This window comes from Ambystoma mexicanum, chromosome 1p (genome assembly GCF_040938575.1).
Source record: "Ambystoma mexicanum isolate Mex_15411 chromosome 1p, UKY_AmexF1_1, whole genome shotgun sequence".
NCBI lineage: Eukaryota > Metazoa > Chordata > Amphibia > Caudata > Ambystomatidae > Ambystoma > Ambystoma mexicanum.
In genome coordinates, this window is record NC_090921.1 from 1,004,568,203 (window position 1) to 1,004,586,752 (window position 18,550).

At 46.9% G+C, this 18,550-nt stretch overlaps 2 protein-coding genes across 3 annotated transcripts in view; one reads left to right on the forward strand and one right to left on the reverse strand.

Annotated features, from left to right (window-relative positions):
- SF3B3 (splicing factor 3b subunit 3) overlaps nt 1-4,392 on the reverse strand; it is a 702,426-nt gene extending 698,034 nt beyond the window's left edge. The window contains exon 1 of one of the 2 annotated variants that reach the window (XM_069654935.1): nt 4,258-4,392. The gene's annotated coding sequence lies outside the window, so the exon portion shown is untranslated. Of the gene's footprint in view, nt 1-4,020; nt 4,147-4,257 lie in introns of those variants that run through there. The other variant, XM_069654943.1, reaches the window with a different exon arrangement.
- The window catches only part of COG4 (component of oligomeric golgi complex 4), a 984,804-nt gene continuing 970,642 nt past the window's right edge, over nt 4,389-18,550 (forward strand). The window contains exon 1 of the mRNA XM_069654962.1: nt 4,389-5,025. Coding sequence (XP_069511063.1) covers nt 4,891-5,025 — 135 coding nt within the window. The 5' untranslated portion in view covers nt 4,389-4,890. The remainder of the gene's footprint in view (nt 5,026-18,550) is intronic.

Here is an 18,550-nt window from a genome sequence, read left to right on the forward strand (position 1 = left end):
TAAGTGTTTGCAAATACTGCTGTATGCTACGGTGAATGACTTATTATATGCTTCTGTAAGAAATGCGCCCATATGCCTTTGGGCTGGCGTGCTATATAAATAAAATGCAATCCCATTTCAGGAGTGGCGTATTTTACGAGCAAAGAATACCCCTCACGCAAGATGCAAAGGAGGAACTGGAATGGTGGCTACAACACATGGATGCCTGGAATGGAAGGGCAATATTTGGCACATCCCGGGAACTGGTAATAGAATCCGATGCCAGAAGGTGGGGATGGGGTGCCAGACGTGGAGATCTGTCAACAGGGGGCAGATGGTCAGAGGAGGAACTGAGCTTTCACAAACTGTTGCTCGTTAACGGTAAAACGTTGGACACAAGAGAGCACGTTGTTGCGTTCTCCTCCAGATGGACAATGTATCCGCAGTTATTTATATAAACAGACTGGGAGGCATGTGGTCAAAAAGGTTAGAATTGTTAGTGAAAGAATTTTGGCATCTTTGCCTACAGAGGGTATCAGTGATGGCGCAATACCTTCTGGGTCGCCAAAACGAGGTAGCTGACTAGAACTCCAGATTCCTCAGAGATGCCAGTTATTGGAAACTGGCCGAGAGAGTATTCCAAATATTAATGGCAAGATGGGTTCCGTTAAAGACAGACCTATTTGCGTCGAGATTGAACAGACAAATTGCTTGGTTCTTCAGCTGGAGATCAGATCCAGAGGCGGAAGAGATAGAGGCATTCCCGCAGCAGTGTGGTCCGAGCACGGAATATTCGTTCCCTCCCTTAACACAATCATAGAGAGAATGCTGGCACAGTTGGAGACAACAAGTATCCATGGTTCTGATTATTCCAGACTGAAGGGGACAAGCATGGTTCCCAGATTTGTTAGGGATGTCCCACGACAACCCAATAGCCCTACCGAGGTTCGAACTAATATTGGAGGGACCCCTCAATGGGAGGACACCCAATGGTGAAGACAGCCAGCCTCAGCTACAATGCGCAGGCAATTTCAGGGGACCGTGGTCCAGGCCAGGATTATCGGACGAGGCTGAACAGATTATCGAAGAATCTTGGGCACCAGGAAAGCATACAGATCTGCTTGGTCAACCTGGCATAACTGTTGCATGGAAAGGATTCCTCTGGAACAGATGTGGTACACGTAGCTAATTTCCTGGCACAGCTAGCAGCCCAGGGCAAAGCGTATAGGACGACTAACAATCTCAGCAGGTCACCCAAATATTGAAGCGTTATCAGTGGGAGAGCACCCATTAATATGTAGACTTTTGAAGGGCGTTAGATTAATCAGACATCTGACAAAGAAATATGAACAGGCGTGGGATGTAGATACGGTCCTAAGAATGTTCACGTCATGGCCAGACAACAGTGACGAGGAAGGCGCTATCAGCCAAGGTGGCTATGATTTTTGTTTTATGTTGGTCATGTAAAAGAGTTTCGGATGCGAGAAGGTTAGAGGTCAATAGGAACGCTGTGTGCTCGGGGAATAACATTTCACATCAGGAGAAGAACAAAAACGTATTTGAGATCTGTTTTATATGAGGCATTCCCTGAACACCCTAAAGGTATACCCGGTTAGATGCATTTCAGCATACGAGACCATGACTAGAGAGGTACAACCCACAGGGTTAACACAGCTCCTCGTTGCCTTAAGGAAACCTTTTGGGGCAAGAGCCACAGCTACATTAGCAAGGTGTATCAGACGGATTATGGCCCAAGTGGGCATTGATACGGATTATTAAAGGGCCCATTCAGCAAGAGGGGCTATGGCCCCAAAGGCCATTCATGCAGGAGCCAGCAGACTGGTCGAACGAGTCGACATTCAAAACATTTGTGTTTCAAGCCAGTAGAAAAGGTGGCAACGTTGGTGGTAAGGAAGCTTTGAACAAACAAGCATAACCCGAGCCTCCGGGTCTTGACATAGAATTCAGATTTTCCACACATACGTTAAAATAAGTCATAATTCTAGACACAGAGGCGATGGATTATTCCACCAGAGTAACCGAATACATGAATTGATAATGTGATGATTTCATGTACTGTCACGATGCAAAAAGAATATGCATGTCGATTACCCACCCACTTAGACAGGCCATCTGAAATATGGTTGTATTGCAGGGTCCATTAGGGATAACAAGCTGACGGGTTCATGACTATATTGTAGAAGAACAGTTAATCGCTTGTTCACAAGTTGGGGCGCTACAGTTTTAAAGGACCAGCGAAAGAAAGGAGTTACTAAGATAGTGGACAGGATTTACAGGAATGGACAGAGACTGCTGGTTGATTAAGGTCACATGGTTGACAGGACTAATAACAAAGGACTACAAAGACTCAAACTTACGGGGATTGTAGTCTTTTCGTATTTGTGATGTTTACTGTTATTTAATGATGCTGCTCAAGAAGTAAAGTTGTGAGTCAAGCATAATCCTTCTCCTGCGTGTCTTTAATAGAATTATGACTTTCTGTAACATGTGTGGAAAATCTGAATTTACTTTTCTTTGTGGGTACCCTTGGCAAGGCAGAAGGGGCATATGCTGTACAAGCTACTTTTTGGAATTAGGCAAAAAGAAAGATAGAATGCTAGTTGTCTGTGGAAGAGAGAGGGCCCTAATAGTGTGGGTTTAGAAAGAGGGTGGTTGGCATGCAGAACCATCCGCCATCTCTGATGGAAATCCCTAACGTTCAGGTACCTTGCTCTCAAAGTTCCATCCACATCCAATGTTACACCTCTCACATCGAGGCACCATGTGGCGTTTCTTGTATGGGTGCTGTGAAGGCCAGATGTGGAAGCATATCCACGTTTATTCCTTATGCTCAAAGAGGTACAAGTGCATCAGCTTAGGTAAATAGCCAAAATGGTAGGTCTTTGGTGTCCAAGTACCATCAGATTTTGAGCTGAGCACATGGGAACTCACCTAGTAGTATCTGAAGTTATTTGAGGAGCATCAACGAGACATAGAACTACAACCAGGCAAATCCCGTGCTGACAGATGTCAATTCAGACATCATTGGGAATATCTAAGAGATAATGCTGCACGCGTAGCGCTGGCGAATAGGTCTCCTTTCCCCATTATTACCGTACACAACACGAGGGTATCCCAGTCAGATGCCAATACACAAGTGGAACTGTGATTGGCTGAAGACTAACACGCACGCCATAACAGGACACTATTAGTCCCCTCCCACCCCCCAGGTCCCACTATTACATGCAGTCCACTTGCATTGTCAAAGATTCTCCAGGTACATATCCATCCAGGTCATGCACACGCAAACACATTTGCTTCTGGGCCTCCCCACCATTCTTTCACTGGCAGCCTCATCAACGGGTACAAACCACAGATGCAATTTTCTCCTTCCTTATTCGTTACAAATCCATACTTTATTGCACACAGCCAGGACTCACTCTCTGCCCCCAACAACCCACCACCTTTCCACGAAAACAAACAACCCATTGCCAACATGTTGATACTTAACTGCGGGGCTATTATGCATTCCTATGTAAACGGGACGAGCATGCTCGCCCAAGCACTTGGATGGGTTAAAACAATCTGATCAATCACTCGTCATGCCCTTCACATACCGCCACAGTTCTTACCCGCTTTTACTCACTCTCCTGTACTCACACAAGCCCCTTGGCCAGACCATAGTGCAAACAGCCCACATTCCCTTCCGCTACAATCAGTCTCCTTATAAAACGGCTAGCCTACCCCCTCACACCACAGCAACAGTTAATTCTTCGTCTGCCCAATTACTAGTCCCCACGTCTCACCACCCATAAACACAATCTCATCAACACCATTAATCCCTACATCACCAAGGTAGAGACCTCCGACCGAGCGTCCCCTCCATAGCCATCAACTTTCCCCACCCTACGCAGTCGCCATTGCCGCACAATATCATCAGGCCTCGACACCCGAGACCTGGGTCCTGCCTCCTAGATCACAGGGGAACCTTCCGTCCCCATAACACCACCAGCTTGTTTTTTCTCTTCGCCGTGCGCTTACAGGTCTGACAAGCATCTCCGCCGAGGTAATTTACAACCCCACTCCCGGGCGGGGGCGGATTGCTCGGATATCAGGAGGATGCTACGACCCGGACACTGGGCACAGTTCTGAGTCTACATTAGGCGCCAGGAATCGGGCCTTCCAGAGGTAGGCTGTTCGCGCGATGCCTGCCAGCAGCGACAAGATCATATTCAACCATAAAGAGAGCGAGCAGGATATCGGCCACACTGCGCTTACCGTGACCACGATGCAAGCTGAAGAAGCGTCTTCTCCGCAGCATACGTAAGGGGCTGCGGACAGACAACCAGGGCTTTGGACAAGTTCCCGAATAAACCACAGGCTTAGCTCCCAGTACCCCTGACTGGAGCACTGTATGGAAATAGAAGACGGGCGATCGGGAAGCTCACGGACAGCTCGGCAAAGACATAAAGGAAGGACTCGACCAAATCACTCAGCGCCGTGCGACGACAAAAGGACATACTAGTAAATAAAGAAAATAATCAGTCCAAGAAGTACGTAAATTAACTCTGAAAGTATGGAGAGATGGTGCCAGGACGCACGTCGCGTGCCGAGTTTGCAGCTCACACCGTTTTAATAAAGAATTAGAATAAGAGTTTGTTAGAGCTCTCCGCGTCCGTTCCTTCGACACGTCACGTCGCCAGAAGCAGCCAAACACTTTGTTATATGTTTTCTATTGTCCCTTGCTCTATTTATGGCTGCTATACAATAAAGTAAATGGCACCCATTCTGCTGGCTTAGAGGTTTGTTGCTAAAACCAGGATACAAATTTCTTTCGAAATGTGATTGGTTGAGAGCAGCGGGCCCTCCTTCAATTCGTCTGCAGAGAGAGCTGTGATCCCGGAAGTCGAAATGGCGGACGCCAGCTCACCCAGGGACATTATGACAAGTTGCCGCAGCAGTTCTAGAGTGTCCATGGAGTGTATTCGTTCTCTGAGTGACCTACAGGGGCTGGAGAGTATTTACGCGCAGCTCTGCGAGGAGGAGGTAAAGAATAGCATTGCTGTCACATGCACGTCATAGTCATTAAACGATAGTATAATTGTATTCATTTGATCCAAGTTGCCTCTCTTTGGACAGGGGTAAACCCGCTTTCAAGTTGTAGCTGGACGACGAGCCCAATGATTCAATTTATGCAATCCAGCGTTCCTAGTGATATCAATGAGGACACTGATTTGCTGTCACAGCTTTACTGTATGATTATGAGCTCCATGTCTAAATTGGTGTCTCTGCACTGGCGTTCATATTGGGTAGGATGTCCAGACGTCTCGGTTTTGCCGTGACTGACCCGGAATTGGGTGTTCTGTCCTGCTTTCTCAAGATTATTTTCTATTTGGTCTCCCCCTCACTCCCCATTCCTGGTACCTATTCCAGCGCGTCCTCCAGACAGACCCTCGCTGACATCCTCTTTGTCATCCCTTCGCCAGATCTATGGACACTTCATATGATCTCTGTGCTCTGTCCTGTCTCCTCTCCCATTAATGGTGGCACACACTGGGAAGCCCTTGTGGCCCTGTTGGACTCCTCTAAGATCATCCTTAATGGCACGGTCATGGTCCAATGAACTTCAGGCCAATTTCCTCCTCTTTGATAGGTGCTTCCCTCGCCTCATCAATTTCCTCTCTTCTCCTGCTACCCCGTCCCCCCCTCTGCTTCCATGCCCTCTCTTTCCTCCGCTGCCCCATCTCAGACTCCTTCCTCACCTCCGCAGGACGTACCTCTGATTTGTACCTCTCCCCTGATGGCCTTTAAAGCCGGCAACCTTCTTCATCTTAATACTCTTGCTCTGCTGTCAAACACTCCTCTGACATCTGCCACTCCCTGGAAGAACTAGACCTTGATGTCCTCGGTCTTATCGAGACACGGTTCACAGCCAGCTCTGTCACAAGCTTTGACTTTCTCCTCCCTGATGGTTACAAGATCCTCTCTGCACCCAGATCCACCTGGCTGTAGCCCTAATCTTTCCTGAGTGGATTCCTGCCTCTATCATTCCCACACAGACATACTCTTTCGAATGCCTTGTCTGCAGGTTCTCTCTTTCTCCTAGCTACTCTCTTACTGTTGCTACACTCTATCCGCCCCTGGTCCGATCACCTAATTTCTCTTTGAGTGGGCAGACCTTTCCTTCTCCCTCCTGGCCTCAACCACTCAACTCCTCCTTTTTGGTGACCTCAATAACCACCTAGATTCTCCTTGTTCCTCCTCTGTACTCTTCAGTGACCTTTGTGATTCCCTCTCCCTTTCTGTCCTCCCCTCTGGCCCGACTCATTCTGCAGGGCACACACTTGATGTCTTGATCGCCTCTGTCCTCCCCCTGACCACTCCTCTCTCCTGAAGCGATTACTCCCTCCGCTCCTCCCATCTCTCACTCTCGATCCCCCAGGCCAAGCCAACCCCAACACTGCCACCTACATTTTCGGATATCCGTCCCAAGAAGCGTGTGTCAGTTCAGTTGAGGCTTCCGCCGTCACCTTCTCTCTCTCTCCCTCCGCCCCCCCTCCACCTCTGGCTGACTCATATCCTGACGCAGCCTTATCTTTGCTCTACTCCTCTATTTCCGATACTCTTGATGTTCTTGCCCCTGTCATGAGGATCTGTTTGAAGCCCAAAGCCATGTGCAATTCTTGGTTTGTCTCTGACCTAGCTACATTCAAACGTAAGTGTAGGGTGGCTGAGAGGAAATGGAGGGCTTCTTGTTCATCTTCTGACAAACTGGGCTGTCGCCTGCTCCAAAGGTAATACCGACTCTATGTCGACACTAAAAAGAGAGCCCACATCTTAGCCCGGGTCTCTGCAGCATCTAACAACCCAGCCAAATTCTTTAAAATCTTCAAGGAGCTGGCCAACCCTGCTTCAGTCTCTACCTCCCCTGTCGCTTCTCAGGTCCTTTGCATAGCCCTTGTCTCTCACTTCATCTCTAAAACCCACCCTCTCGTCCCCACCCCCTCTACTCCCCTCTCTGATCTCTGGCCCTCCTACAGCCACTCTCCCACCCTCTTTCTCTTCCTTTACTCTGTTCTCCCCCGACAAGGTCTCTAGACAAGTCCAATCTATGAAAGTCTTGTCTAAACAGGATCATCCCTGTTTTTCCAAAACCATCAACGACCTCATGGACACCCTTGCCCCTGCCCTTGCTAATTTCTGAAACCTCTACTTAGCCTCAGGAGCCTTGCCCTCCCCCCTGAAGTACACTCTTGTTCACCCTCTTCTCAAGAAACCCACAGCTGACCCTTCATGCCCAGCTAACTATCACCCAATCCCCATCACTCCCTTTCTGGGCAAACTCCTGGAAAAGCTGGCCATCTCGCAGCTTAAACTTCACTCTGATTGGGTTGGTTGTCTCCACGACCATCAATCTGGCTTTCTAGCTGCCAGAAGCATGAAAAATGCTCTCCTGCACATCCGAGAAGCTCTGCCCTCCAACCTCAACTCTAATATCCCCTCTGTCCTCGTCCTACTCAATCTCTTTTCTGCCTTTGACATGGCCGACCATTCCATCCTGCGCATCACTGATCAGGCTCTGGCCTGGCTGACCTCTTTCCTCTCTGACCCTCCCAAGTCCAACTTGGGTCCTTCCTTTCATCTATCTCTCTTTCTACCTGTGCTGTCCCCCAGGGGTCTAACTTCTCACCCTGGCTCTTCAACCAGTACCTGGCAACTCTCGCCCACTGCAATCCCATTTTATGCTCTAACTTCCAGTGTTATGTTGATGACACTCAACTCCTTTTCAGGCTCCCCTCGGCCACCTCCTCTCCTTCTCTCATCTCTGACTGCCTATCTACCATTAAGGATTGGTGCGCTGCCAAGCATCTCTGCCTGAATGCCAGCAAGTTGGAGCTCCTCCTCATCGGCACACCTTCACCCTCCTTTCCTCTTACTCTCTGCCTCCCTTGGTCCTCCTTTCTTCATACCCCCACCTGTGAGGCTAAGAACCTTGGGGTCATCTTTGACTCATGCTCTCCTTCTCTGCCCACATCTCTGATGTCTCAAAAAAGTCAAACTTCCTACTGCACCTCCTCGGAGGTATTCTGCCTTTCCTCTCCTTCCCCCAGAAGCTCACTGTCTCGCCAGCCCTGGTTCTCTCTAGGCTGGATTATTGCAACAGCCTCTTTCTAAATCCACCCGCTTCTACTCTCCGCCCTTTGTAACTGATCCAAAACAGGACTGCAAGACTTGCCCTGGGATCATATCTCTCCAGCCCTGAAATCTCTCCATTGGCTCCCAGCGGCTGCAAGGATTAAATTCAAAACCCTCTGCATCGTCCACAAGGCTTTTTGGGGCCCGAGTCCAAAATACCTTCAGCTTTGCCTCTGTAAATACATTCCCTCTCGAGCTCTTCGCTCCTCTACCTCCAACTCCCTCAGGGTTAGTTGTTTTTCAAAGAAACAAGCTGGGGGTAGATATCTGTCTTCGTCTGGGTCCTCCCCCTGGAACAGCCTCCCTGCCACTCTGAAACTTGAGGAGAACCATCTCCGGTTCCGGAAGCACCTCAAGACCTTCCTCTTTGCTTCTGCGTTCGCTCCTCCACTCCCCTGCTGATCCGCTCTGTTCTCGGCATCGTGCACCTGGCTTACCCTCTGACTCCCAGGCCCAGGTACCTGCTCACCTTGCCACCCACCCGCACTGCCTCCTGGCGATCCCTTGCACTGGGGTCTGTATCTGTAACCATACAGTCCCCCTCCCCCCATTTCTTCTCTGCACTTATCAGACACAACCTGTCTGTTGCCTTATGCTCAGCACTTGCCATCTTTTGCTGGCTGCCCTACTTGTTTGTTGCTTTTACTATTTATTTATTTATTTATCTGTATTCCTTTGCTCAGCACTTTCCACTTTTCCCCCCTCCCATGCACTTCCCCTTTGCCTCTCCCATGCACTTGCGCGTTCTCAATGTCACTGGGCCTAGTAAGATCGCTGTTTTGTGCTCCCTTATTTTGCCTCGCTGCGCTCTGAAACACTTGTATACGAGCACAATATAAATAAAATATCAATTGGAAAGTGCAGTGGTCCCGGTTTTTGGTAGTAGGTTTCCATAGTCGGCAATCAGGAATGCACAATCTCACACAGAAGAAATGCTGCATTTTATGAATTAAGATTGTGGTAGTTGGTGATAAATTATAATATATTTTTATTCCACCACTAACACTTAAACCTCCTTCTCCTCCAACTGCGGTGTGTGACCCTCCTATGTGTATTGCCCTTTTAACATGGGCCATGGCCCAAGCTAATAAAAGGAGCCGCTGTAGGCACGTACATTAGAACGACTGCAGACTCCCAAAGAGGAATGACTGAGTCTCTCTCATTTAGGCCTGCAGGCCCACACCTTGTGAGCACAGGCTGCCAGGCCATGATGCCGTGGGACCCTCAGGCCAACAAGGTGGCAAGGGTCTGCATGCTCATGGCCCGCTTGCCCCCACATAAGACCGAGTTTCCCCTTCAACCCCCAGAGGCACTGGGCTTCTAAGGTGCTGATGGCCCACAGCACCCATGGGGGCCTGCTGGATGCCCATAGTAGTGTAGTGACAGCCACTTTCAGGAGTTAGTCTTACTTTTGTCAGTCGCCCTGTCCCGGTTTTTTACTTTTTGAATCTGGTCACCCTAATATTGGGTTTCACAACATGGAACTGGGTGTCATTGTTTACCTTGGCATCACATGGTATCTCTGAAGGATGTTCTAAATGTTTACGTTGGTCCTGCAGCAAATAATTGGAAGATGGTGTTGCTGTTTGCGAATTGAGATTTGTTCCACGCCAATAGGGGCAGTTTAGCCCGAGTTGCTAGTTCACATCTGGTCTGCTCAAGACCAAAACCAATCCTGTATATGTCTTCGCATCATAAGTGAGATCTACATTTTAGGACTGCAGGCACAGCAATCCGGGCACCTGTGTCTGGGCATAATTGTCCAGATATAGAGTTATTTTGCAACACTGACTGTATGGACGGAAACGCTATGAATAATCAAAAAACATCATTTTCAGCCTGATTTGCCTTTAAAAAGGGTTTAGATTAATTGAAAGCTTTTCCACTGTATGGCAAGTCCCAAATTGATAATAAAAATCAATCCAAAGAGCCAAAAAATTAATGCATTAGATATGAGAAAAACAAAAATGTATTATAACACAGCCTAGGCCTGCAATTATCAAAAAGACGTTCAACAGTATGAATGATTGAGTATGCCAAAAGATGGCTGGTTTTCTAGCAAATTACAGAAGAGAAATGACAACAAATGTTACAGGTTTTTCATATTTTCCAGGCCTCTGATTGGACGTTGTCATTTGCGCTATAGGTGAATCCGTACACTTCCTAACTTCTATTGGCTCATTCTATCCTCGTGACCTGATCAAGATCTCAGTTAATTCATTAATGAATGTTGAGATTATCTCCTTTCTCATGGTGCTGAATGGATATCACTTTAGTTTGTAGAAGGCGAAACCGACAATTGACTGTTTCGGAGGAGTACGCGTGGAGTGAGTGCCTTTTTCAACCAATCCCTGTGTGCGATGTGACAATGAAATTATAACTTTTACACCCCCTTTCCTCTTTACCTAATCAGTTGGCACTGTCTTACCGTTCCCATCATTGTAAACTGTTCAACGCCAGTGCAAATTTGCAACTCTTTGTTGGAAACATTACTTGCTTCTATTTACTTTCTAATGATTCCATCTGCCCTGCCTTTGACCTTATGAGCTGGTGGCTTAGTTGCTTGCAAACCCCATTCTCGTATACTGGTATGGATATATGTATACAGATTGCAATATTATAAACCTACTTTTTCACTGATATTGTGTATGTGCTTTGAGGGTCATGCATAGGTTTCCATAAAGGTTACTGCAATGGTGTTTTCGCATGGCTCATTCCTTAGCAATTGTAGCTCTCTTCAGTGAGATTTCTCCTACAGGTGCAGTGTTGTTCCTTGATCATTCTATCTTGCTGAGTGCACTCTTTATTGCTTATTGTTCAGTTCCTACCCACCTTGACCTTCATTGTGATACATTATGATACATTTTGATGTACTTACTAGGAACATAAGTTGTTAATTGTCTTTTGAGCACAGGCTTGGGAACTCGGCTAAGCAGATGTATTCTGTTCTCTAGCTCTGGGGTCTGATATTTCTTTGTAACTTTTTCATGGCCTCCTTACCGCAACTCAGGCCTGGGAAGATGTTCGCCCCCATGCCTTGACCAATCACTGCGTGGCATTTAGACTTGCTGTGGGAAGTTGCAACTTGGTGTGTGTATGCCTCTCTGCAAGAGCCTGGCTGATCTTTCGGCTTTTGGGGGTCAGGGCGTTTCATGGTTTGAAGATGGCTAACTGGGTCTTGAGGCCTACATATGTAGTTTATTTAATTAGTGTAAAGGATTGGTATAATTTGCTATCATTAGGAGTGCCCCTCAATGTTTCCAATACTAATGTTAAATGTATCTATTAAGAACACATGGTTATGTTCAAACGTAAGGTGTGTGCATTGTAACTCGCTGAAGCATGGCTACTGGTGTCTTGTCAGGCCTACATTGGGAAATTGTATGTGTGGGGCAGCTATTTTTGTGCTGTGTACTTTCCAAGCATTTATTTTCATGCACGTTTGCAGCGTTGGATGTATTCTCCAACATTACTGTACTCCCCAACATGCCCAATCTCTCCATATATTCTGTCATATTTATCTTCTTGTTGTTGCCAGCCGTGTATACTCTTGGGAAGCCATATTTTACATGGTTTTTCAAATCTCCACATATTGTGATGAATCGGCAATGATTCCCCCAGGGAACCTGACCTGGGACCCTTCTCATGTGGAGCAGAATATAAAGTTTCAAAGATGTTGGAACTCCCGTCCCCTGCACACTATCGATAGCTGAGATTCAGCCAAGTTGTTTTAATACAGGTTAATCTGTCAAAGAAAGCAAGTTAGATTAAACAGATCAATTTATATTGGTCAAAGAAAGATTTTCAACAGATGCCTTTTGCGCTTCACAATTTCTTCTTTAATGGGAAACCCAACGTGTTTCGAGCTGGTACGCTCTTCATCAGGGGTTCATATATGTGAAGATTTAACTGTAATTTAATCAAAAAGATTGTATCTATACAAGGATTTCTATTCATTATGTAAAGATTACATCTTTAAGCAGTCAAAGTTCAAGGGCATCTCAAGCTTGATAAGTCACCTTTTTATAGGTTCCAACATTTTCTGCTCTGGTGTGTACTGCATGGACATGGTCCAGGTAAGTTTCATCACAAGGAGCCCAAGTAACTACACAGTAAGAAAGGCTTTCATGGCATATCTGTGCTATAAAAACAAAAGATATATATGGTGGATATCCGCTCTGTTGTAATATTGGAAAAGTCGAGGCAAATCCTCACCTTGACGTTCCTATGCAGTGAGATAAATTGGATGGAAAGCTCATGGCGCGTGTTGTGCTAATGTCGGCGTGTAATTCCGGGTATGCTCGATCTGTAAGATATGTGAACATGGGTCTATAGTAGTAAGCGCTACTCTCTTTGATATAAGATGTAAAATCTAAATGTCTTAGACATCTGAAGTCACTTGCTCTACAATCATACACAGCATCTATGACTTACAAACCTCGGACAATCCCGATCTCATTTTCATCACTGAAACATGGTTCTGTGACGATTTCAAACCAATCGCACATGAAGCTTTCCCACCGACTACTCGCTCATTTCCCACAATAGACCCTCTAGAGGAGGCGGAATAGCCATCCTCCATCACCCCCACCGAAACACAGCCCTGCACAGCTAACTGCAACTCACTTCTAGTCAAACTCTCTCTGCTGCCAACACTCTTCCACAGCTTCTTACTCATCTACAGGCCTCCCGGATACGATACATTTTGACAACCGTTTTTGCGACTCACTAGCAACTATGTTACTTAACCACCCAGTACTCACCCTACTGGGGGACTTCAATATCTGATTTGATGTTCCCAACAACTCCATGACTCAACCCCTGGTCGACAGTCTAGAGGCACTCAATTTACCCGGTATCTCACAGGACCCACCCACACTGCAGGCCACACCCTTGATGCCATTTTCAGCTCCTCCAATCTCATTTCGGTGTCCACCCCATAGCCCCTCATCTGGATTGACCGCTAAGCAATACCTTTCTCTCTCCGCACACTACCCCCACCTCCCACGTCCCCCCCCCCCACTTCTCAGTTCAAGTGCTGGAACAAGGTCAATGAACTACCTGCCCGCACCCTCCCTTCATTCACGGCCACAGATAGACCCGTACCCATTGAGCTCTTTGACTCCTGGACCTCTGCCCGACCACCTCCTCGCAAACTCTCCAACTCTCTTTCTGATCACTTCCACAAAACAGCCCTAGATAGGATGGCTCAATGCCAAACTTTCCAACCTCCCCGCCCACCCAACACCCAGTGCTAAAAAATCTGCCCTCCAAGACCCCTTGATTCTGATCTTTCAACCTATCTCGAGCGAGGAGTTGGTCAACTACTATCCAATAGCCGGCTCTCCCCTTGACCCTTGTCCCGCTTCTCTCCTCAAAGAAATGTTCACCTCCACTTGTGCAGGAGAGCTGGTGAGGTCCATACTTAAGGAGTCACCTTTACCTCGGGCAACTTCCCAGAAGCCTTCAAAATTCCACATGTCAAACCCAATCTAAGGACAGCTTCCCTCGACCCTCTCCAAACAATCGACTACAGGTCCATCTCCAAAACCCGCTTCTTGGCAAAGCTCATCGACCGCAATGCATATTCTCAACTGTTTTGTGGAATCCACAACCTCCTAGACCCAGCGCAATCGGGCTTCCATCCGCGCCACGGAACAGAAACCACACTGATCTTTATCTGGGATGATCTTAAAGTCTCGGCAGTCTCAGAAGGATGTGCAGCACTTGTTCTTCTCGGCCTCTCTGCAGCATTTGACACTGTTAACCACACAATCCTCCTTTGACAGACTACACTCTCTAGGAATCTGAGATTCAGCACTCATTGGATCGCCTCATTCCTCACTAACAGATAGCAAATCACCTATCTCTCCCCTTTCTTCTCCATTGCACGCCCAGTGAGCACTGGAATTCCCCAAGGCGCTTGCCTCTCACCCCTTCTCTTTACCCTTTACATGACCCCTCTGCCAGAGAGTTTCCGCTCTCACAACCTCACCTGCTATAACTACGCAGAAAACGCACAAATCTGCCTGAGAATTCCCAAATAAAACCTCCGATTCCCCACCCTGACCTAGCAGCATGTCTCACAAACATTGACCTCTGGATGACGAATAACCATCTGCTCCTGAACCCAGGAAAAACTGAGATCATGGTGTGTGGCAATACAGCTTTATTCCCGCAACAGTCTCCCTGGCCACCTTCCCCCGGCAATACTCCACCCCCACACCACCCCACCACAGTCAAAAACTTGGGCTGCATAATGGACTTTGACCTAACCCTGTCTCACCACTTCATTAAAGTGTCAAAATCTTGTCATTACCACCTGAGGCTTCTGAAGCACATCTTCCATTCTCTCTCCTACCCTAACAGACTGGCTGCAATTATGTCCACTGTCCTGTCCAGACTTGACTATGCGAACTCCCTATACCTGGGTGCACCAGCCTATCAACTAAACAAACTCCAAAGAGTCAAAAACGTGTCCACCATACTACTTCTTGCACTGGGACGAAGGGATCACATCTCACCTGCTTTCCGTGCCCTACACTAGCTCCCCATTGGACGAAGTGCCACTTTGAAAGTCCTGTGCATTACTCACCGTGCGGCGTATAAAACTGGCCCCAAATACCGTTAAAAAATAAGTGTGTGTATATCCTCTACCTCCCAAACCGCACCCGAAGGTCAAGCACGGCTCTCCTAGTGGTTCCCACCTCCAATTCATCCAGGATTGGAGGGTCGGCCTACTCAACCATGGCGCCAACACTGTGGAACTCAGTGCCTCCCCACATTCCACACAGCCAAGACTACATGGCTTTCCAGAAAGCACAAAAAAACGGGCTCTTTCTCTAGAATCATTTTACGAATGGTCTTGCCCACTTGAACGACCTCCAAAGGCAAGAAATGCCTTGAAACACCATCTATACGAGGAGGTAATAATAACGGGGACATGGAAGCTGCCTCTATTGAACAATTGATTGCAACGCTAGGAACCTGCTGCCTCGGCAGGCCCGGCAATAAACGCCTAAATGCTCCCATGCTCCAGCACACTGAATGTACCACCCTAAACCTGTCTACAATCGAATGCCCAAGACTCCAAACCTGAGACACAGTAGCACCCGTACTCGTATGCTATGGCTTGGATGGCTCACTATCTTCCACCATGCATGCATTACGTTCTGAGACCAGGAGATGTTTATCTCCGTTTATCTGGAATCTAATACCCAAGACTCCAAAGCCGAGTCCTGGCAGCACTTATGTTCTTACGCCATGACTGAGCTTGCTCTATCTTCCTCCAGGTATTATCTTCCTCCAGGTATGCACTGCGTTATCAGCCCAGGAGACCTCTTTCTCTGTTTATCTTGCGTATCTGGGAATGGAATTAATGCGCATAACTACTAAACCAGGCCCTACGCGCACCTATGTTCAAACAATACGACTGGGCCTGATCTTGTCGCCCACTGGGTATGCAATGTGGTCTATGATCAAGGGATGCTTACCCTGATCTGTCTGGAAATTAATGCCCTGAACCCCTTCCCCCCGGGACCCAGTGTCATAGATCACCTATACTCTGAAGCTTTGTTTGTGCTTACTCTTCTGTCTCTTGCACATATGCACTACGTGCTCCTATCCCATGACCTCTCTAGTACACTCAAGTTCTCCCAAGGGACAATGATGCTGCATAACTCCACAATTTCAACCCACAAACTACGACGGAACTACCCACCCACCCGATGTAAACAAAAAGGAATACCCAGTACCGGGGGGGGGGGGGGAGGAAAGAAAATGGGCCCAATAGCACCTGTACTGAAGCATTAGAAACGGGCTGACTATATTTGACGTGTGAGGGAATACGCCCCTAAATCAGGCAAGGAATCTGGCAAGGTGTGGCAAGGTGAGATCCTACAAGTGACATTGATGTGCTGCTCTAAAATCTGTAGAACGTAAGTCGAATCTCTAATTTATGATGGTAAAAACATATACTTGTTCCTTAATCGCATTGTCGATATATTCAGGCAGCCCTTCAGTGGCCCCACCTATACCACTCATTATTGGGTGTACCGCAGGCAAGTTCTCATAATCTTTGTGTACTTTAGGAATAATTTATACTAGGCATAGTGGGTTCAGTTCTGCTCAGGAGGAATCTCTCATCGGTTATTCGACCCTTCCTATGCCATTTCTGAATTAGTTCTGCCAGCCCCTCACCATCTTATGAGGTCCTCCTGCATTAAACCACCCCTAAGGGGAATACTCAGTGGCAGACTAACCTCCCTAGCCCCATGAGAAGGGGCTCCCTGCCGGGGAGAAGTGACGACACCTGGTGATTCGTCGCAATGTGTCATATAGATCTGTAGCTACTAGTAATTAGTTGGCAAGAAGTACATTTGTGGGATTTTATAGTAAGCGATTCTTGCCTCTATTGGAATCAACTGGACCTCCCCTGTCAGGCAAGGATACAGTAATATCATAATCAAGTAAAGGCAGCAACGGGAGGTGGTCACTCTCTTCTCTTGGAAGAACTAACAAATCCAAGTCACAATTAACAATGGTAAACAAAATCAGTAGTAGTGGCGGTACTTCCTGAGATTACCAGGATGGCATCTACCATTCATCATGCACAAGTCTGCCATATCCAACGTTTTAGCCCGTCCTAGTCCTTTCTGGTAGATACTAGTTTGCAGCAATACTGATTCAGGAACAAATGAGGGGCAATACGAATTCGGGGGAATTCTAGCGTTAAAATCTCCCACCAGCAGGGTTTGATGTGCACCACCATAAGTAGTGATTAAATCAGAAATGATACATGTCAATTTCCTCGTGTAAACTCGACCTGGAGGATCGTACAAATTAATAATGAGGAATTTCAGCATATGACTATCTGCCAATTTCCCACTTAGTAAACCAGCCAGAACAAACTCTGAACAAACTCTGAACAATCATTGGATTTAACCCAAGGGTAGCACTACAGCTAATGCGTAGCCCCCTTATTGGGCGACCCAAGCGTCCTCTGGTGGCTAGACACTGGATGGTAACGCTACCATCCAGTGCCAACTCCTCAGTCAGTCTTGTTTCCTGCAAAGCCATAACACTCGGCAAAGACAAGCCACTAAACGAACCATCCACCTCAAATGTGAGGACCTTCGAGTATTCCAAGAGAATTTTTAAGCCATAATCGGGGACGTTTCATAAAGTTGCTGGGCAACAATCCAGAGCCAAGACCAGTCGTCCGATTTAGTCAGCTACGACCTATCAAGTTTATTTATAATAAGTACTACTCTTACTCCATCAGAGTTGGATGCGACCCTGATAGTTTTAGATGGGTGTAATGAATTAAGAGGTCAACCACCCATGATTTGCATTAGTGGTAAACCCAGCCTGTGTTCAGAGATACGAACACTATCCCCGAATGGGTGAAGCATGTTTACAATTCAACATTTGTATCCCAGTCTGTAAAAATGCTCCTCGCACTGTAAAACTGTGGGACTTGCCTGCACATCAGGATATGCTCTATTCATCTGTTCTAGATTTAAACCCAGTTAAGGGTCTCCTCAGTTGAGGGTGATGTTTCTCATGAAACCTCCCAAAAGATCTGATTACTGAGGAAATGTTGGTTCAAATCACCAGGTTAGAGAAAAGAAAGAACAGGACTTCAGGGGACTGAGGCTAGTACATTTATCATAAGAAATACCAAAAGCAAAGGGACCCGCCTTAATATCCTGAACTTAAGCCAGGTATCCGACCCGATGATCCAAAAAAGCTTGGTGTTCCATTCAGATTTCTGACAAACAAAACAAGAAGTCGAATATTTGGGTTCTTAAAGGCTTCCCATATAATATAACCAACTATATCGATTCTCGCCTGTATTAGTCAATGGGAAGAGTAACCATGGATCAAATAAGGACACAGTACTCCACAGATAATACCCCAGGATCATGGAAGGCATTCCAATGAGGGTTTAGATAGCAAAAGGAAGGGAAAGCGTTAGTATGGTAAATAGTACCTGATCCTGGATGGCACAAGGACACTCTAGGGTTACACCGTTCTAAAGGAATCAGTCCAAGCAGTATTAGCACAGCAAAGCCTCCAAAAGTCCTACTGCTCAAGTAAATCATCGGCAGGTAAGGGAATCCAAACACGAATCCTAAGCGACACAGTCCAAATGTTTGTAACCATAGAAACACACATGCAGCAGTACCAGAAAGATAATGAACCAGGCAGAAAAGTTGGGTCAGTAAACGTGGAATTAAAAAACTTAGGACAAGCGAAGTAAAAGACCAAAAACATCCTTCAATAAGATGCACTGTTGCTGCAGCAGGGGAAGGCTTTTGTTCCTGGAACGTCATCGTTGTGGCGTGCTGACGTTGGGCGTGCTTACATGGCA